At 41.3% G+C, this 22278-nt stretch overlaps 1 protein-coding gene across 2 annotated transcripts in view; it reads left to right on the forward strand.

Annotated features, from left to right (window-relative positions):
* The window catches only part of sbf2 (SET binding factor 2), a 94728-nt gene that overhangs the window by 32494 nt on the left and 39956 nt on the right, over positions 1 to 22278 (forward strand). For both annotated transcript variants that reach the window (XM_058628772.1, XM_058628773.1), the window contains exons 3-16: positions 1234 to 1371; positions 6432 to 6566; positions 7422 to 7532; positions 8986 to 9091; positions 12072 to 12204; positions 12972 to 13080; positions 13555 to 13668; positions 14015 to 14092; positions 14332 to 14445; positions 15362 to 15490; positions 16348 to 16446; positions 16592 to 16796; positions 17090 to 17199; positions 17679 to 17828. In XM_058628772.1, coding sequence (XP_058484755.1) covers positions 1234 to 1371; positions 6432 to 6566; positions 7422 to 7532; positions 8986 to 9091; positions 12072 to 12204; positions 12972 to 13080; positions 13555 to 13668; positions 14015 to 14092; positions 14332 to 14445; positions 15362 to 15490; positions 16348 to 16446; positions 16592 to 16796; positions 17090 to 17199; positions 17679 to 17828 — 1731 coding nt within the window. The remainder of the gene's footprint in view (positions 1 to 1233; positions 1372 to 6431; positions 6567 to 7421; positions 7533 to 8985; positions 9092 to 12071; positions 12205 to 12971; positions 13081 to 13554; positions 13669 to 14014; positions 14093 to 14331; positions 14446 to 15361; positions 15491 to 16347; positions 16447 to 16591; positions 16797 to 17089; positions 17200 to 17678; positions 17829 to 22278) is intronic.

The raw sequence follows: 22278 nt of genomic DNA on the forward strand, positions 1-22278 counted from the left end.
ACTTGTGTGTACAACAATGTTAGCGTTCCGTCTGGATGCAAGAGATCCGTGAATAAAGTACGTAAAAACACTTAAGTGACTTTGAACCTGCTCCAGCACTCAAGTGTCTTTCTGCAGACCCCCAGACGAGATAAGGGCTGTGAGGAAATGCTAATTTCATATTGGGGAAGTTGATCTTCTCACTGTTTTGCTGCAAGTGGCTCTCCTACACACACACACACACACACACACAGGATGTTATATCTCCTGTGATCTTCTGAGTTATGCAGGCCCAAAGGTGTTTATCTCTTTTTGACAACAATGAATGGCATAGTTGGAATATTTTCAGACAGGATCACAGTTCTCCCCACCTGGGTCCTTGGGTCATGTCTGACCTGAGTGGACACACACACACACACACACACACACAGATACACGCAGTAACCTCGTCACAATGCAGGTTTACCAGATTTCCTGTGAGCCATTGTATCTGCTGGAAGGTGATGGCATCCTGGTCCAATCCTCCAGGTCGAACAAGCCAAAACCTTCCTCCCCCATTTCCTCCCTCCTCTCCTCTCTTCTTTCTTCTCTATCTCTACTCCTCCTCTCCCACCGCAGACATGTTCCCTTGCCGCTGTATTTTCCTTTTTCTTTGGCTGCACACAAAAATACATCTGTCCGTCAATCCGTGTGTTTTTGCCCTCTCACACCCCTACTTTTTGTAGCCGTCTTCTCTGGTAATCCCTGGTGTAATCCCTGCGGAGCAGTCTAAACACCGTTTTCAGAGAAAGGCCTCCAGCAAAAACAGAGACGAGACAAAAACACCCAGTTCTTGGCCCAAATGCCTGCCTGCATCCAATATTTAAGCCTTCTACTCTTCTATTTGCGCTACTTCTTTTCATAATTTCTCTATACCTACCAAAACCAGGTCCCAATGAGGCAGAACCTATTGATACATTTAATTATTCTTGTTTATAATCAGAAATAATGAACAAGTTGGCTTAACACCGTTGACAATGATGTCTTTATTAGCAAAGAAATGCTGAAAATGCCATTTCCTGCTCTTTATGTATAGATGTGATTGCTGCACTCAAACAGGACGTCCTGTCCGAGCTCTCTGTGGGGAGCATGAGAATCAGACTAGCCGGGAGCCACTGGAACATGCTGATGCCCACGTCTCTGAAAAAAACAGAATATGTAATCTCTTTTGTATTATAGTGTCATTTAATAGCATTTTATTGCATTTATTTTCAGTTCTGCCAGCCCGGAGGTTGGAGGTTGTCCAGAGACAGGAAAGCACCCACCTTCTTCACTGTCGTGCTGACGGACATCGACTCGGATCGCCACTTCTGCTCCTGCCTCACTTTCTATGAGGCTGAGGTCAACCTGCAGGTAACACTGCAACACACACACACACACACACACATGCTCGAGCTGATGCAGCTGTTTATTCTTTCAAATAACTTAGAGCTGAAACGATTGATCGATGAATCGATTATTAATCGATTACTAAATTGATCGACAACTATTTTGATAATCGGTTTGAAGCTTTTGAAACAAGATTTCTGATTGTTTAAGCTTCTTAAATGTGAATATTTGCTCTGGATAACAAAGAAATCATTAAGGTTCATCATTTTGGTTTGTAGACGAAACAAGACATTTGAGAACATCATCATTTCCAGGTTTGATGAACGCCGATCAACGTTTTTATGGTTTTCTGATATTTTATGGATCAAACGATAAATAGATTAATCGATTATGAAAATAATCGTTAGTTGCAGCTCTAAAATAACTCGATCTTTCCATGGGTAGCTGCATCTTATCCCAGAACCCTGCGGTGTCACAGCCTCCATCAGAAAGACAGGAGCATAGAAAAACACACAGCCCGGAGATTCTTCCCTTCACACATTTTATGTTCTGTATATGTTAGAACATTGGAGCAACTGACCAGAGTCAAAAGAAGCACCTGCTATGAGAACCCTCATCGTGCTTCATCTGTTCTTACTCTCCCACCTTTTCTTTGCTCCCACAAATGCATCTTCCCTGGATGCAAAAAGAGGCTTTGCTTCCTGGTGAGGAAATGAAGTCGAGAAGATGAAGAAGAAAAAGACGAAGAGCAGACTCCAGCTGTGAGGCTGCCGAACAGTAGTAGAACTGGGATTAAAAGAGGGGTTGAAGTGCAGAGTGTCCTGAGTTCTATCTGTCAGACAGAGATGAGTTATTATGTCGTGTGATGGAAAGAGAAAGAGAACGACAGAGAGCAGGACTGTAGTGTTTGGATATAAACTGTGACAGAATGGTGAGCATCTGGTCCTCCGTCTAATCCCCGTATAAGATTATCACAGTGATCGTTCTCAGTTTTGAGGATTCTGCGCCGGAGGGGGCGAAGTCATCGTCACGTGTCACTCTCGTGGCTCTTCTGGGCCATTTTGCATAATCTCAGTTGGCTGATGTGATAAATCTCCGTCTCTGTTTTTGGTTTTAGACTCATTGTTTTTCTTTGTTGGCACTTCTTTGACTTTTAGGAATGCCTGTTGCATGCATGACATCCTCCAGAATGACAGACAATTGGCAAGGTCTGTTGTTATAGAAGAGAGGACGGACCTTTGCTCCACCACCAGCGCCGTTCATTTGACTGAAGCTTGAGGTCGATTGTGTACCGCTGGTCTTGATCTGTTGTGAAATGATGGGTTTTTTTTGTACTTGTGAATGACCTCATTAATATGTCGTGCTGCCAAAAGCCCACAGAATACCAGGCTAATTGTTTCATTGTGTTTGACTTTGTTGGAGGCCTTGCCCCGCTGTGACCTCACATCGCCTCACATGTGGAAGGCAGTCGTCACGTCAGTCACATTCCTTTCAGGACGGCAAAATGTTTTTGTGTTTATTTCAATATCCAGTCATTCTATCAGCACATACTTGTCAGCCTTCAGTCACTGTGAGAGTCACTTTGGTGGAATGTGAAGAATCACCAGTGTAGTGATCAGTGTAGTGATGCATCCTCGACTCTTTCCTTTATCATCAGTGTGAATCAGGCCATAATTATGTGAAGAACCACTTGACATATTTTTTTTTCACTGTGGTTTAAAAGCATTACTGGATGCATGAAGCATTAGGGGAAATTGCAACATCAAAGGGACTAAGTAAACAAAAATAGCCCACTTGTTTGGCCAAGTAAACAATTCTCAAACCTCAGCAACATCAAACGTACACATCTCCCATCATTGGCTCTTAAGAAACTCTGCCCCCCCAATTTCAGGGAGTCACGTTGCCAAGGAAACGGCACAATAGCAGAATCTAGAGCAGGGGTTGTCAAACGGAATCACTTACGAAGGATAAAGGTTTTCCCTCCTAATCCTGACACCAGTGAACTATATGCTTACTGCCATTTGCTCTCCAAGGAGCCAGAAAGGTTTTAATTCTCTCATTAACTTTGATATCTCTCTATCTCCGTTATATAAAAGTCTTTCTGCAGCAGAGCCGTCATACTTGACGTGTTTTTCACCCGTCCTCTGCTAGAAACCAGAACTAGGACCGTTTGCCTCCAGCTTGAATACGCGTGCCGCGGTCAGGGGCACTGACGGGAGCGTTACCCGAAAACATGTTTTGATGGTTGGAGGAAATGGCCACGGTCACGGTGGGCATTTATCTCACTGCAAAGTTGTCCGAAGCGATGTGATTGCAGTGTCCTCCGCTTCACAAAAACGAAAACTGCAGGGAAGACGTGGTTCCATGTCTTTGGATGCGAGGGCCTCGCAATAATCTTGATGGTCTGTCTTTGTGCAGTAACTCTTTATGATTTTTCTCTTTTTGCCAAGAGGTTATTTCTTTGATGTTTGTCTGTAAGAGAGTGTTACCTCCACACACATATGTCATATTTACCTATTCAGCAGAAAAGGAGCAACTTCAGCATCACTTTTGATGTTTACCCGGCTTTTGTCTCATTTGTCGTCTCTTTTTTTTGTGCACATTCCATGTGCCTGGTGTCGAGTTGGGTTCTGTATCTTGAGGCCAGTAATATCTGCACTGTGCACCCCCAGGCAGGCAGATCTGATGAGGACTGACAGGGACACAAGCCAACAATCAAATCCATCCATCCATCGCAGGGGGTGCTGTGTGCCAATCTCAGCTGACACACAGGGCGATGGGTGGGGTCAGTCCATCACAGGGCCACATAAAGTGCAGAGGGTTTATATTATACACTGCACCATCAATACATTGTCGCAGCACTAACATGCAGACAAGATAAACCTCATAAAGTCATATCGTGTAAGAGTTGATGGAATGATCAATCACAGCATCACCAGACCCTTTCATTCTTGTGTGTTCAGCGTGAGTTGAGGCTATATTTGGTCTCACTCGGGCGTCACGTTCCTCCAAAAATAAACACGCCTCCCCGGGTGCAGTTCATGGCAGCGGAGATCCTCCTGAAACGTGAGGGTGTTTTAACAATCTTCACCGTCCAGACAGGCGGCACAGGAATGTATTTTGTCTAATAATTCAACCAAATCCTAAAAATAATGAATGAAATGTGACCTTCATCTGAATGGGATAGTTTGATCCTGTATTTATTGAGATACTGAAGCACGTGTGGCATGTTTTCACTGCCTGTAGAAATATACCAGATTGTGATAAGGGCTTGAGTCAGGAATGAGTGCTGAGAGGCTGGTGTGTCTGATAGAGCTCAGGGATTCAGCCGTAGAGACAATCACAACCAGATTGCTGCTTTTACGAGCTCGTTGATGGGGAGGTGAGTAAAAGATTTCATGTCAAAAATCACTTGTTCACTGTTCGCGACATATGTAGTTAATTCTGTTCCAATTTCTGAACGGAAATCTCAAAAATGAGACAAAGCCTATTGGCATTAGAAGGCTTTGTTTATGTCGGCTCATATTTTATGTCCTCTTCCAGAACATACAGTGGAAAAGTTGATGTTTAAAGTCGAAGACAAGTTGAAGATTGAGGAAAATTCCCAAGTAAATTTCCACTGATGGAGCGCGAAAGCTGTCTGTCTGCAGCCCTGAAAGGAAGTCATGATGGACAGTTTCTAGTAAACCACCGTTCCCCTGGGAGTGAAACCGCTTTCCCTAATGTTGCACAGGATGTGCACGGACACACACACACACACACACACCTCTTACACCAACCACAGCCTCAGAGCCACGGCCATTACAGAAAGTGCCTAATGTAGGGTTTGAGGTGAGGGAGAGAGGGAGGGAGTGAGGGAGGTGAAGTAAACACACACAGAGCGTGAGGATTTATAACAGCCTAAATGAAAAATGGGTCTGATATTGCAGATGTGAAAGCTCATCCAATGAGAGCATGAAATGACATGAATCAAAGCGACCTGCTGTAAAGTGTAAAGTAAACTAACGTGCGGGAGTGTGCTCGCTGTTTGTGCTGCTAGGCAACAATCAAGTCGCTCCAGTTGTGATAATATTGGTTTTGGCGGAGAACAATAACTTAAAAACAAAAAAAAAACAATCATAACCTGTCGTAGCTGGCTGTGAAATCTGCAGCTGTCCCCACAGAACTCCCTCTTTTGTGATATTGCTCAATTAAAACATGTATTATGTTTTAAATCTATTACACGGCCCAATATTGACCTGAAGTTTGTTTTAAAAAATGACAAATCAAACCGCAAGAAATTGCAATTTCAAATGGTTCAGCCCTAGTTTCTGGGGATATTTTATTATGGATTATTGTCATCTTTATCTTGTGCCCTTATATATACAATATTGTTTCAGTGGCCATAATAAAAAGAGACATTGTGCAGTTGATGGCCATCTTTGGTTATGTGAACACTGGAGCGTCTGATGTTTAACATTTTCTGTGACCGTGAGAGGAGAAGGCGATCTGTCCAACTCTTCGCTGAGCAAATGCTCGCGTGTCGTCTTTGTTTCTTCCGAGGGAGACCTTTTATTTGCCGTATTGCGATTTCATTACATCTGTTGTGTGCAGTCAAAGGCTCCAAACTGGGCTGAAATATGACAGATTTAGATAAGAAATAATTAATAGTCCAAACGTTCGTGAATGTGTCTCCTCTCTCTGGAACAAAGGAGGAATTTCTCCGATTTTTGATTAAATCTATGACGTCGTCTCATGCGAGAGTTTAAAGTCGGCACTTTCATGTTAATACGACTGAATTTCAACAACTTCTCCATTCAAGTCTCTTAGATAACTGAATGGTTATCTAAGTTGCCACATGAATCACTCAGTCATACGGTGTATCATCGATTGGATGAGGGATTTTTATTCCTGGAAAATGTACAAATAAACAAATGTTGAACACGTTAAACCTCCACAGGACGCGTGATGGGTATTCAGAAGCTAAACCAGGAGCTCAGGGCTGCTGGCGTTCTCTGTGAGACACCATGAAGGTCTACAGTCCGCGGCTCTTTGATGAACTCTTCAGCTGAAATTGTTTTGTCTTTGTTTTGTGATTATTTCAGGGATCAAAGAGTATCGAGGCTGATGGAGACGAAGATGAGGAGGCAGAGGAGGACGGCCTGATCCAGCCGGCTCAAGTGTTTGCACCCAAAAGTCTCATTCTTGTGTCCAGGCTGGATTATCCCGAAATATTCCGGGTAATAAAAGAAGATCTGATTAAATCTTGATTAAAAATATTATTCTATCTCAGAGGGAACACTGCATGCTTACACAATGTAAGTAATGCATTCCTCTCATCTTTCCATGATATGATCATGTTTTTGTGAGCAAAAGGTGAGATTATTTAACTCCAACTAAGGGCCTCGGTAATATTGTTAGATTGACAGAGTGTGAGTCATTTATTGGTATTATAGCCGTTATAGGGCCCAGGTTAACAATCCCTGCATTCCCCTCAAAGTAAAATGTTTGTGTGCTTACTGAAGTAGATTATTTATTTATATTATTATACCGTATCTTTACTTTTTATTACGTTGCAGTTCTGCAATGCATTACGTTACATGTTGGCCTTGCTTTTATATCAACAGTGAAATTGTTGAATTGTTAGGGTTAGAGTTACCATTTCCATTATAATAACCCTATCCCTAGGTTAACCCTGTTTAATTGTTTCAATAATCCAGTAAGTGCAGGGCGAGTAACATGTGACCCCACCTCCTTCAAGGAGAGCGAGGCATTTACTTGTTTTTAAAGAAATGTTTTCAGTTTTTAATATGTGCCTTGCTGCTGAGGGTGTAACAATTAATTTTAATGACAGTAAAATTTCCTTATGTCCTTATTTAGCCAAATTTCATCCTAACTTTCAAAGATAATCTTTTTTTACATTATTTTATATATTTACTATTCCTTACTTTTACTTTTTAACACCTAATGTTGTGCTTTTGTCTTCATTTGCAAGTTTTTCCTCACAAAAAAATGAAATGAGAGCCGAAACATAAATTGCAACATCAATATCCATAAGTAAGAGTTATCCTCTGTATTTCTCCATGTCCTTCCAGGGTTGCTTGGGTTTGGTCTACACCGTGTACATCGACAGCCTCTGTTACCCTTTGGAGTGTCTGGTGGCCAATCTCTTCACATTCCAGGTTCCCGTTGCTGGTGGATCCCAGGTGAGTTTTACCTGAGATCAAAACATGTCACTGCTCTGCTACCAGCCTGTTCCCCACAGTGGGCTTCAGATCCAGACCAGACCAGACCAGGGCTGACTGAGGCTATGCTGCAGCCACTGAAGTGATTTATAAGGTGTCATGTGGCCAATTTACAAGTGTCAAGTTCAGATGATGCCAGAGATTGTTGTCCAGCCACAGGCAGTCATTTCTAATACATACCTGTCATTTTTCCCATCGTGTTGCTCGGAGCAAAATACCTCACCTGAGAGTGACAGCTCAGCTCTTAAACCTGTGTTTATGGCGGCTTAGAGGGACGCATTCAAAATGTCAGTGCATTCAATTTCCCTCATTACTTCAGAATATAATCTTTGCAGCGTGCAGTTTAGTGGACAAGTGTCAAAGGTACCGCTAGTTATGCAATGAACTGGACAGTGGACACTATAATGTGTCTCCAGAAATATGTGGGAATGTTGCTGTGAGTTTATTGCCGTTACAGGGGAGGAATATTCATCACTGACGTAAAAATCTATTTATTTTAAGTGGGCCAATGTAATGAAGGTGCCAATTAAAATTATCATAAAATTAAATTATCAGATCCTCAAATTGGGCCACACAGGGGAGTAGTGGCTAGCACTGTTGCCATTTAGAGTGTTAATTATTATCACACATTACAATTCAAAGCACAGTTATTGTATTGTATTACTGAAGATAAAGTATGTAGCATTTTCTCCATTTAAATATCTAAAAATGATCACACTAATGTTATATATTCATAAGCAGTGTACTGTTTAATCCTTGTTTCATCCACACATTAACGTTCTAAATCCTCCTCTGTGTTCAATACAACCCTGGAGTGCTTTTACTCTGAAACAGGAACAGGGAATTGCTGTGTTTGTGACACATGTGACAGATTCACCAGCTGTAGTGAGGCGTCGGATCATGCTCTTCACTGAGGGAGGGGAATCTGTCAGTGTCATACTTTAAAACAAAGCTGTCCTGTAGCGTGTGCAACTTTGGTAAAAAAGACAAAGAGGATCAGTAACTTAATCAGGAAGTGAGCCAAAGCTCATGATCAAACAGGTCTTTGTTATTGTTTTGATTGGGACAGAGAGAGACCCCTAGTGGCAGAAAGTACATACTGTGTGTTTAAATGATTAGGATTATTAGTAAAGGCACATTTCAGTCACAGATACTGTGAGGTTTCTGTAGCTGTGGCCTTGTGTTTGTACGTATTTGAGGTTTTGCTCAGTGAGAATCAAACATTCAGCCCTGCAGCTGCAACAGTGTGTGTCTTGTTTAAATGAGACAACCCCAGTACGTTTGGCTATAAATCTGGATGACTGACTGCCGGTGGCAGTTGCTGCTTGACCCTATAGACACGTCGGGCACAAACATTTTTCCTTGACCATTCTCTGAACTTTTCTGCATTTTTTCCCCCCTCCCCACTTTACAGAAGCTGTTTAGCCTGGGAGCAGGAGACCGACAACTCATCCAGACGCCTCTGAACGACACATTGCCTGTCACAGGCAAGAGTGTTGCTCTGCTCTTTCAGCAGCTAGGTGGGTCCATGCGCTCAAATCATGTCTGACTAATAATCACTTTAGGATTTGAGTGACAGTATTTATTAGTAGGTGGATAAATGTATATTTAATGTTTAATACTGTTTAGAGAGTGAATGATTTGTACAGTCAGTATGTGCTTTGTTAGCAATACAACAGCTAATCAGTGATTAATCTGTGACTTATAATTGTACGTTGAGTCATTCAACCATGACTCGGCATCTTAAAATTATAGTTCTGCATGAATTATTACTTTTTATGTTGCTCACATAACAAGCTAATGATCAGATAACAGGCTAATGCTCAGATAGCAGGCTATTATTAATGCTCAGATAACAAGCTAATGGCTTAGATAACAGGCTAATGCTCAGATAGCAGGCTATTATTAATGCTCAGATAACAAGCTAATGCTTAGATAATAGGCTAATGCTTAGATAACAGGCTAATGCTCAGATAACAAGCTAATGCTCACATAACAAGCTAATGCTCAGATAACAGGCTAATGCTCAGATAACAAGCTAATGCTCACATAACAAGCTAATGCCCAGATAACAGGCTAATGCTCAGATAGCAAGCTAATGATCAGATAACAGGCTAATGCTCAGATAGCAGGCTATTATTATAGCTCAGATAACAAGCTAATGCTTAGATAATAGGCAAATGCTCAGATAACAAGCTAATACTCACATAACAAGCTAATACTCACATAACAAGCTAATGCTCAGATAACAGGCTAATGCTCAGATAACAAGTTAATGCTCACATAACAAGCTAATGTATACAAGTATTAACAGTGATACAATTGTCTCCAGAAAATATTATGTACAAAAAAACAAGGGAGGTAAAAGAAGAAAAATATGAATGTTTTTTTTACTTGCTGACAGTCAAGAGTGAGTTTTAATATTCACGTGAAATGAAATGTGATTTGTAATGGAAAGTTGGCGCCCGTTAGACCACATTTGATGAGGAGAATGTGCTTGAAAACAGAGTGTGTTTTTCAAGGTTTCAGTCAGGCAAAATCAATCATTCATAGCCATTCTGGATACATGAAGCATAACAGTCGTGACACACTTCAGAAGCTGGTTTCCATTAACCACTACATGACATTATGAGAGTAGCACTGAATAATGAGTGTAAAGCTCTGAGGTGCTGCTTCAACACCTTAATACAAATCTCAATTTGCAGACACAAATAATGCCTGACTGAATTAGCTGCAGTGAAGTGTCATATCCAAATGACCAGATTAACAGATTGTTTTTGAATGTTGCAGAACAACAGTATCAGACTCTCAAGACATTCAGAGTGAAAATGACTGATACGGGCACACACACACACACACACACACAGAGATAAGGATTTGTCTGAATTCTCCACATCCTGACGAGAAAGTAAATGTCACAAGTCAGCTGATCACGGAGAACACGTGCAGCCTTTCCATGCATTAGGTCATCTTTACATCCATATATGGAGCGAGCAGTCGCTGTGTAGGCAGGCAGGTCGGCACGTCGCTCTGTGTGCAGCAGGTCAGCACAGTCACCTCAGAGGAATGTGTGTTAAACATGTCACACCAGACAGGAAGTACATTCCACGGTTCGAGATAGAACTGGCCATCAACTGCCCCGCTGCTGTTTGTTGTTTGTTGCTTTTGTCTCTTCTGTTGTCAGGAGGCTGGTGGCTTTTATTTAGGGCTTTAGGAAATGCCCTGCTGTTTCCACGAGATAAGTCAACACCTGAACCTGAGGTGTAATTCTGCAACCTGTCACGTGATCAGGTGTCCAAGGCGATCGGATTTTTTTTTTCAAAACTCATCATTTGTTGAGGCTCGTGCTTCCTGTTGATCACACAAATGCTCCACTCAGACAGGCAAACATCCAGACCCAGCGCCCCCAGTGGTGCGGATGCGTCTGCCAGGGTTCCTCTCTGCTTATCACTCCAACGTGTGATGAATTGGTCTGGCGGTTGCTTGATAGGAAACAACAACAGGAACTGTAAACTTAGAATTCCTCCCTTTTGTCACATCAGTATTTGAAATATTATTTATACTCGTATGTGAGTGTGTAATATTTTTGTTTTTCAGGGATGAGTCTGCATGGGTTTATATTCAGTGTTCAGAACATGAACTTTTCACTGTTTTTCTTTATGTGGCTGGAAATATGAACATTGTGCATTTGTCATCTTATTTATATTCGAATGAACCCCTGGCATATTCACCATTAACTGGCACTTACTAACATATATACGTCGTATACTCACCCTTTATTAGTAATTATTAAGCAAGTATTAACACCTTATTCTACATAACCTTATTCTACATCTATTATGACGTGAATTAAGATTTTTCCTAAATAAGGTGTTAATATGTGCTTAATAATTACTTATAAATGGCGAGTATGCTACGTATATATGTTAGTAAGCACCGATGGTGAATAAGTGTTCCCTAATATAAAGTGTTACCATAAGGGTTCCACTCCACTTCAGGTTTAAGAGAGTGAGATTTTGTTATTTTAAATCTGCATACATTATTCCAGTATTCTCCGGATTATGTTACAATAGGTGAAAGGTGAAAAAGGCAGTGTATGTGTATCTGCATTAATTAATAAAAAATCATGTGAGGCTGCAGCTTTGCAGACTGTGTGATGTTCCTTTATGGAATTTAGTGTCCAATTAATTCTAATTGGGAACTTTTCAACAACACCGGTACCAAGAAGTGTCTGTCCAGTCTGAAAGAAGCTCTGCAACCTTTTATATGAAGATTTCTGTGCGGCCGTAATTACAAAAAACCCTACAGGATATATAAATGACTGTAATCAGTCACGAAGCGATTACAAAAAACCCCAAATGGTCATCGTATGTTCTAATCTGTGCTCGAGGTTTGAAAATTCCTCCACAAATAGCTGTGAATGATGAATGACCTGGAACTATGTGGCAGCTGCATTCCAACTCAATTAATTTCATTCTCTTTTTTGTTTTCTCATTCCAGGAATCCAAAATGTCCTCAGCCTTTTTTGTTCAGTGCTGACCGAACACAAGGTTTTGTTTCACTCCACCAGTTACCAGAGGCTCGGGGAGGCGTGCCGCGCCCTCGAAGCCCTCATGTTTCCTCTTAAATACAGGTGAGTGTGTGTGTGTGTGTGTTTCACCTCTGTAGCAAGACACGGCTTCACGTGACTTAAGTCCTCCAAGAATGATCTGACTGATAATTAACTTTGGCAATTACTGTAGGTATATCACAGTTTATTTAACGTAACTTTACGGGAACTTTTCAAAGTCCTGTTCCTTCAGAATTAACTTTTCCTTCAGCGAAAAATATCCGTTTTATTCATCAACTGGTGAATAAATATATACTTTAATAAGAAACCAAAAGAAATGAATGCATTAAACAGCCATTTACAAACTTTCAGGCAAGGTTCTGCTTTACTCAATTTTTAATTTTTACTGTTTGGTCCATGGAGGCTTCAGTAATTCAACCTATGATTTAAGAGCAACCTCCTTTACTTATAAAGAACAATATTTACTATTATGTCGCATTAGTTTCTTTATTTCATTATTAGTCATCGTGTTTGTGTCACACTGGTGTATTTGCTAGAACTTGATGAAGATGACGATGTCAAATGTACAAAACTTGTAAGTGATGTATTACAAAATATAAGAATATTATCTGAGAGCTCCGCGGTTTCTCGCCGTTCTGCTTTCTCTGTTGCTTCATGCGATTTCACTCGTCTTATCTGAGTTTCAATTTCATAATAGAATATTGAAATCCTCCACTTCCCAACAGGGAAGTCCATTTTTAGACTCTGAGTCGCCCACACATTCAGTGATTCTCACTCCTCGGTCTAAACATAATTCTCTGTATCCATTGTCCACTTCCCCCTGTGTTCAGTTACCCGTACATCCCTATTCTACCCTCACGGCTGCTGGAGGTCCTGAGCTCACCCACTCCCTTCATCATTGGAGTTCACTCCATGTTTCAGGATGAGATCCAAGATCTGGTGAGTTTAGATGTGCCACATGCATCCAGCGTCATGTTCAGAACTTAAAGATTTTAAATTTCACTAAACACCAGGGGCGTATCATCAAAATATTGGATTTTTATTTTTGATTGTTTATTTTGAAATGATGAATCATGACATTTTAAGATTTGCCATTTCTGATGATGGGAGAGTTTTAGTCAATAATCAGTTGCTTAGTTTTGACAGTTTTAAACGTGTGAACAGTCCAAAAACACACACTGAGGGGTCAGCACTAAACGACCTTTGGTCAGTCATCTTTTTTTTTTTTTGGAACAGAAATGAAAACACTTACTGACCCGGAAAATGTTTAATGGAAAGGTGAAAAAACTGGCTGAAACAAAATGTGTTAATTTTAACTTGCTCAATGTTAAATATTAAACGTTGCTGCTTCTCCCTCTATAAGTTGGTTTTGGCTGAATCCCTGAATGTTTTTTTTTTTTATGTGTTCACCAGTTGGACGTCATTATCGCCGACTTAGACGGAGGAACAATCAAGATTCCCGAGTGCATCCACTTGTCCCTGCTCCCTGAACCTCTGTTACACCAAACGCAGACGTCCCTTTCCCTGGTAACCACAAACACACACACACACACACACACGTGCACACACGCGCACACACACACATAATGTGAGGACATTTGACGTGAGCGAGGCCCAATGGATTTGATTTCCAGATAGTGTGTCCTTGTTCTGCATTTGTACAATCATTCACTGAGACAAATGCATTATTAAGCACATAAGTGCATGGACGGCTCATAAAAAGGTAATGTTCTGGCTTTACAACTTCATTTTAACACGCTCAATTATCTGATCACTCATCATTCACAAGGAACGTCATCGACTTATGCTGCTGTAGCAGTTCTGTGATGTGGAAGGACATAATAAAATACTGGAATCTTTTTCATTTCTTAAGGTTTTGCACCCTGATCTGGAGATAGCAGATAATGCATTCCCTCCTCCACGCACTGCTCCCTCCAACCTCAAGTTGTTGGTAAGTATCATTACTGTAACGCACCTCCTCTTCCTCATCATCATCCTCCCCACATGAGGAGAACACATTTACCTTCCCCAAAAACCAGCATCTTATCACTAAAAAAGTTGGAGAAAGTCTAAAGGGCATTTAATGATTGTAAGGTATTATTCTCAAGATAAATGGCATTTGTGCAATTGTGGCATAGCATTCTGACGACTCATGTCTGTAATGTGTGTGTGTGTGTGTGTGTATTCCAGGATAAGGAGGTGAGGGCCGTCTTTCTCAGGTTGTTTGCGCAACTCTTCCAGGGCTACAGGTCTTGCCTGCAGCTCATTCGCATCCATTCTGAACCTGTTATTCATTTTCACAAGGTAAGATAAGGACATCATTTAATCCCAAAAAAATTCTCCATTCTCTCCACGACGTGACCGGAGTTTAAACTCTAAGCCGCTCCTCTTCAGCAAACACATTGTCTTCAAGATCTCTTCAGAATGTTTTCGTCGTGCAGTTATTGTGGACTTAGACGCGAGTACCTGACGGATAAACCTGTCAGTTGTGTATAGATTGTGTGTTTGTGTTGTCGCAGTGGCTCCGTGACTGCTGCGTGATGTTATCCCTCTGTTTATCCAAAGCTTCGGACACAGTCCGCTAAGTCCGGCGCAGAGCCATATGAGACATATTAGGTTTACATTTTTTTGTTTTGTGTCGGAATTTTGTGTTTGTTTCATGTCTGCGCTGTCGCCGTGGTAACCCCCCCCCCCCAAACACATCATTCTCAAAGTACCCCACATGGATCACATTATAAACAAACACTCGGCTCGCTCGGCTGGCGTGAGTGGACCGAGTTTTATCTCTTCTACCCGCAAGCACAAATAATTATGTGTAACGTAAATCAAATTCATTTGCATGTAGTCATTTAGAACTAGATTTATTTCCTCTTTTATACGTGCTGCTAAGTCCAACAATAAAATTGGCCAATCGCCCCCCTGCAAAGAAGTTTTTGCAGATTTTATTCTAAAAATGGCTTGAAACGTGATGCTTGTTTTTCCGTGTACAGTATAAACATATATATGTATGTATATATATATATATCTATATATATATATATATATATATATATATTGATATATAGATATGTATGTATATATTTATATAGATATAGATATAGATATCTATATATATGACATTATATGAATGTATATACATTTATATACACATAAATGAATGTATCTGTGTATGTGTACATATGAACTAGATTGTAACTGCTGTAATTGTGACGTTTTGCAGACTGCCTTCCTGGGCCAACGAGGCCTCATCGAGAACGATTTCCTCACCAAGGTTTTGGACGGCATGGCGTTCGCTGGCTTCGTCTCAGAGAGAGGTCCGCCCTACAGAGCCTGTGATCTCTTTGACGAGGTACGGTACAGTGCTGCGTTTCAAACTGAACTTTACCACGTGCAAAATGTGATTCAAGAGATAAAGAAATCATTGTGTGATGCAAAATATCACTGTTCAGCTTATATGTTGGGGTAATCATCCATATTGATGACATTTAAGTTATATTATATACATGTATATGGGCAAACAGACCAAGGTGTGTTGATTCTTAAATGTACTAAATAAATACTTTAATACTGTTTTTGAGCTGAAACAATTACTTGAATCACTAAATTGTCGACTATTTTAATAATCAATGTATCATTTTGAAGCTGATTGTTTCAGCTTCTTAAATGTGAATATTTTATGGATTCTTTGCAAAGAAATCATTCAAACTGAATTATTTTGGTTTGACAAACACATTTTTCAACATTTTCCGACATTTTATGGACCAAGCGAGAAAATAATCGTTAGTTGCGGCTCTAATGTTTCGCTTCCAGGGATCTGTCTTTTTAAAAAATAACAAAATATCTAGTTTGTTGAACACGGGAATTGTTATCCTGTCACAAACCGCAGTGAGTAAGTCGTGATCCACTTGTGACAAATACACAATAAAATGAAAAAGCAAAACACACAACAGACTGACGAACTACAAGTACTGAATGTTCTCTTAGTCACTCTGACGTTTACGTTATAGCAGGAATGGGTAAAGTGCATGACCACAGTGAAACAAGCATAGAAATGTAATGATTTGTCTATTTCAGAGTTATAATTTCATTATTTACACTTAAGGAAGGAAAGAACATATTGTTCACAGTGCACGTCTTGGTTTCAGGATCCTCACACTAAGCGCTGACCGTTTTTTTCCTTTGTTTTGTACATTGTATGTTTTTTAGCTGGTGGCCTTGGACATTGACTACTTTAGGGAAGAAGAGGTCAACCCCACCAAACTGCAGAAGCACATCAGGGAACTCTCTGAGCAGCTCTACAGAAATGTGAGTCCTCATGCACCGTTTTTCCCACATATGGCAGATGTCCGCTTTTCAACATGCTCTCCATGTGTTTTTGCTTCATATACACTACATGTACACCACTGTGTTACATATCATTACACGGTGTTCCTTTGTGCATGTAATGCAGGAGAATCCCAACCCCCATATGGCATTCCAGAAAGTGCCTCGGCCATCAGAGGGATCCCACCTGCGCGTGCACCAGGTCCCGTTCCCTCTGCTGGAGGCTGACAAGGTGGAGAAGATGCTGCAGGACGGCGTGGCCAAACACAGCAGCACGCCGCCTTCTGTGCGACCTGAGAGGAAATGTGTCGTACCTGCCGGGCCTCCTGTCGGTAAGACCAAATTAAAACGTAAATTGTCTCGTACAAAACATACTGCGACATGGAAAAAATAACTTCTGGGAACAGCCTCACTGAAGTAGTTAACACATTATTATTATTAATATTCTAAAAGGTGACTTTAACGTATAAGTATAAAAGATACTTTATATAAGACTGCTGATGCCCATCCACACTAAAAATAGTTTGTGTGTGCAAAGATGAATGGCCTCTAATAATGCTCGATAAATTTTTTAGTTCTCTGATTTAACCTGCAGCAATGCCTTTCTTGTTGTCTTGTATTCCAGTATCTATCATGGGTAAGAGCGGGTCTGTGTTCAACAGCGCTCGCAGGCTCGAGGTCGTGCGAAGCTGCATCTCCTTTATCTTTGACAACAAGACCCTGGAGACCGAAAAGGTAAATACGCAGTGTCTTTCATCAGGGGAACTAATCAAGCCCTAAATGAGCCTGTGAAGTAGAGGCATCTGTTCTTTGTGTGACAGCACTCCAGCAGCGGCTCCCTCCTTACCTTTAACATCCTAATACCTCCCAGATGATCAAACTCCTTATTTTATGTAACCGGCGACTTAATGTAACTGCGGGTTAAAGAAACAGGCGACCTCGTAATATACACATCCATACCATGCATTCTTTGAACGTTGCCCTGGAGCAGTTCAAGCGTCAGTGAACGATGCAGCATGGAGATTATCGATGTAGCAGCTGCTGGGATTGAAGAGATAATAAACAAACAAATTTACATAATGCAGAACATGTTCGTGCAAAATAACATTGTATATAATAAGAGCCAGATTTCTCCAAGAGTTGGGAAATATCAGCAAGCAAAGGTGTTTGTCAAATTGTTGACTGGCTCGAACCGTGTTTGTCGCCCTGCACAGACGCTGCCGGCTGCACTGCGCGCTCTGAAGGGAAAGGCGGCTCGTCACTGTCTGACCGAGGAGCTGAGCCTTCACGTTCAGCAGAACCGCGCCATACTGGACCACCAGCAGTTTGACTACACCATACGTATGATGAACTGCGCCCTTCAGGTAAAAACAGAGAACTGAATGTTGGTCATTTATCAGGCAAATTGTTCACTAGATCGTTTTCCTTAATGTCGTAAATTCCGACATGATATTTAAAATGTATTTTATGTTATTTTAGTTCATTTTTGCCATATAGGAATTTAAAATCCAAACTCATCTATATAGGAATTAAATATAAAAGCTAGAGGAAATATTACTTTTTTTTTTAAACACAAGTTTGAACTCAAAAGTATTTTTATTATCCTTTATTTATTTTGACCAAAACATTAAATTAGAAACGGATGGCCGTGTTGACAGTACAGTTGAGTTCAATATGTTAATATTTTCACCACACATTTTTAGCAGATGCCATTTTTATGAGCTCTAACTGGTTCTGATTAAGTGAAAAACAATATCTTAGTGGGGCAGTTTTACAAATAACCTACGCAGCACAAACACATCCGTCCTATCTATCATTTTCCCTTTATTCCCAAGTTTGTGTTTTTAATGGACGCCTGGCAGCCTCAACAATGTGGCTCATTGTTCATCATCAGATAGTGTTTGTGTCTCTTCATGATGCCCGCGCGCCTCTGCTATACTCACTGTCTCATGTGTTTCTGTGCCGCTCGTAAAGAGTCAGCGAGGCTTCAGTCGGTCAGAGAAGCCAGGTCTTTATTGGCAGTTCCTCAGGTTTTACTGCCTTGAATCAGCCCGTTTCTGTGGATTTGAGTAATTTTTAACAGTCCTCACACAGTGCAGCTTTTATGGAGTGCCTTAAGATTCCACTCATTCCTCTTTTTTTCCGCCCCCCCAAATAATAAAAATCCACTTTAATCCCTCTGTCTGACCACGACGGGGACATGGGAGGTCATCTGACGTGTTTAAAGATTACACAACGGTTCAGAACGAAACCGAGCTCGGGATTTATGACTTTGACCAATATAACGTGCAGATGTATCCACACATGCAGGGTGATGCCTGCTGCATTCATGCAGCGCTCTTATGTGAACGTCTCCACATCCAGGAGCAGATGTAAATGAAGAGTGACGGTAGTTTAAACAATGGTGTGCATCTGTTGAAATTCACGACTTCTGCATTCCAGTTTGAATCGATGTGAAGCCGCAAAACGGTTTGACAGTTGTTGTTGTCGTTGTTGTTGTTGTTGTGTCTCTCTGTTCTGAAATGAGATCCTGATGTGTGAGCGTTTGTCGCAATCGCTTGTTTTTTCCTTTGTTCTAAAGCTGGACATGAGACGATGAATAATATAGCGAGCTCCTCCCTTGAACGTATCAAAGCGCTGATGAATATGAAACGCGCGATTCTTGTCTCTCGCGACAGTTTCTGTGAGAAGAAAACGACAGGTCATTGCTTGCACATCTTGAAAAACGCTGTTAAACCCACAGAGAGGCTAATGCTGACATTGCTATTTGGATATCGATCTGTCTGTAATAAGAGGGGAATGTCTTTTAAAAGGCTAATTTGTCGATTTGCAGGGACACGTGATGAAAGTAGTAATTTCATATATGGAGGACAGGCGTGACGTGGAGTGCACTTTTGTTAACTGCAGCAGCAAATGTCATCTGTCCGCTATTGTTTTATACAATCTTGTTGTTTTTAGATGTTATTGTTCATTGTTTATTTCTTTTTCTTACTTAAAGATGAAAGCTCAGCTCTTGTTTATTGCTTCGATTTCTCGGTTTCATTTGAGTTGTGAGGGATTTGCCTCAGACAAGCTGTGAAAGTAATATAAATAGTAAATTGCTGGGCCAGTAATTGTATTCTGCCCTTTCTTTTTTAATGCCCTGCCACATAACAAAAACCCTAAAATGATATTAACACAGCAAACACACCACAGCCACCAGTTGTGGGTGCGCGCGTGTTTGTAGGAGATCTTTTATTGCACAACAAAATTCCAAAGTGACCTATTCTTTAAAAAATGTCGCTTCTCTTTTTAAACAATGACAGCACGATGTTTTATTAGGATTTCTGGAATAATGTGTTGACGTGACACATTGATGTGCGCTGACATCATCATTACGAGACGAATTACGACATTTTTCTTTGGCCGGTCAACTTCAGGCTCAATGACAGTTTAGTGTTGTCTGGTTGCAATCAGTGTGGAGCCTCACCACAGGAAGTGACACCAAAACAAACAGTAGGTCAAAGGTCGGAACATTACAATCAGGTGGTACAGTGCCAGATATTTCTTTGTGTTTTGTTTTTTTCCCCTTTCTTACATTTTTGTCTCATGATTTAGAAAACAATGTTGATAGATTCTCTGGAATCCAACAGTTGACATTGACACATTTTTTCCCGTTGAAACAACTGCTGTACTTGTACTTATCTGTTCTGTTTGTCTGCCATGAATCATGTACGGTCATTAAGGCATTTGGAGTTAATTGCACATTTATTTGTGTATGCGCGTGTGTGTGTGTGTGTGTGTGTGTGAGTGTGCACGCTCCCCATTGTAGAAGTAAACCTTGTGCAATCCATGTGGGGGAATGAGTCCTGCTGTGGATGTGTCCTGGCATCCCAACCATTTCCTGTCAGATAGGATTATGAGCCCTCTGTGCTCTGCTCTCAGGGCCGAGGGCCTCATCATGGTGCTCTAAAACACGCTCTGAATGGCAGTTCACTGTGAGAGCGGAATGAGGCGGGAGGTCCATAGAAAGTGGCTGCAGCGGCATGGAGTCCATAAGTGCTGCGTGATCCCCAGCTTGACTGTCGGATGTGGAATAGTGGGTCATAAAAAACGTGCACATAATGTATCGCTATACCCTCAAAAAGTAGACCACAGTAGACCATGTTACAAAGAAAGACATATAGGCTTATATAAGCTGATGTATGAAAGAAGTGTATTATATTAAGACATAAAACCACCACAATCTGTCATCAGAGATTAAGGAAATGCCGTAAAATTGAAATACTGGTTTTACTGATAACAAAATAGTAGTTCACTTGCGGGCTGTAAACTCTTAACTGTTAGGGTTTGGTTCGCTGCACCACCCGCCCAATAACTCATAGCTCATAGCAGCTGAACTCCAGCAGAGTAAGAAAAGAGCGATTAGCTGCTCAGCATTAGAAATACTCAGCGATAATGGACCTAAAAAGCCGCGGTGCACCACACACACGCCAGTGCGGTTACTTTTCGAAAGCAGAATGCGGAACTTCAGCCAAGGTTGGCTCAAGTTCTCGCTCTCTCCTCTTTCTCCTGCCTTGAAATTGTCCCTTGGGGGCAAATCTATTATTTTTGAATTGAATTGAAAATGCTGGAAAAGCAGCAGGCTCTTAATCAGACTGTCTGCTGAAGTTAGAGCTGATGGATTAGTAAGACTCCACCAATTTAGCCCGTACCCTCCATCCTCCTTATGGCCTAGAAACCGCCGGCTGCAGTCGTCTCCTTTAATCGTGACATTGTAACATCATTTAGATCATAAATTAGTCTCTTGCTGCTGAGAACGTGGCCTCAGTCGGCCACGATGGCCCTGATCTGATGCATTGCCGTACGTAATATGGTCACTGGGAATCGACGCTGGGTGTCATTCCCATGCTCATACAGGCCTTTTTTTTCCTGGGATGCTCAGCAGTATCGCCAGGTAAACATCTGCATTCATCATATTTCATGTTGTCATGGTGGAAAATCTGTTTGTTGCTTATTTTGACAGCGCAGAGGTCAACTGCGTGTCTTTCTCCTCTTACTGTCAGTGATTCAGGTTGCAATTAACAGTAACAGCCTCCAAAATGTGTGTTTTTTTTCGCATGTAAGCTTCCCTGCAAAGTGCTTTCCTGGAAAGTGCTAACAAGTCCGAAAACCCTCAGGAAGCTGTTGTTTGTTCACATCCTGTGGCGTTTGTGTCACATGCTCGAGCTTCTTGTTTTTGCTGGCCGTGTGTATGTGTGTGTGTGGGGGGGGTCGGTCAGCGCAGCAGCTCCTGCATCTTCAAGACCGAGGGAGAAACGACTCAGACGTACTGTAAATAGAAGGACGACGGCAGGGTGTCGTCACAAACAAACACGGGGCTACACTTTATGTGAAATCTAAATAAGGTATTTTTATACCTGCACCCTGCTGCACCACGTGGATCTGCTCAGCTCTATGACAATGATCCTGATAATGAAACAATAATAATACTCTTAGTTAAGTTCCATTACATGATGGACTCTACTTCTTTCACTTGTGATTCAGGAGAACTGCTGTAGAATCCATTTCTTATCACTTTGCTTTGTCGGGTTTGACCTCCAGAACTTCTGAGCTGTCGCCGAGCCTCTCTGTCTGCTTACAGGAGATTACAAAGGTTCGTTGGTGATAGAAAACGGGGCTTAAGTAAACCGGATAATGTCACTTCACACATGATACGACACAGCGATGCAGCCGCGACCCTAACCCAGCATACGTTTCTGTTCTTATAATCTGATGACACACAAAACTCAATTTAATGTATATCCACTTTTTCTTTTTGCCCGTGCATTTCCA

Source organism: Solea solea, chromosome 5 (genome assembly GCF_958295425.1).
Source record: "Solea solea chromosome 5, fSolSol10.1, whole genome shotgun sequence".
In the NCBI taxonomy this organism is placed as follows: Eukaryota; Metazoa; Chordata; class Actinopteri; order Pleuronectiformes; family Soleidae; genus Solea; species Solea solea.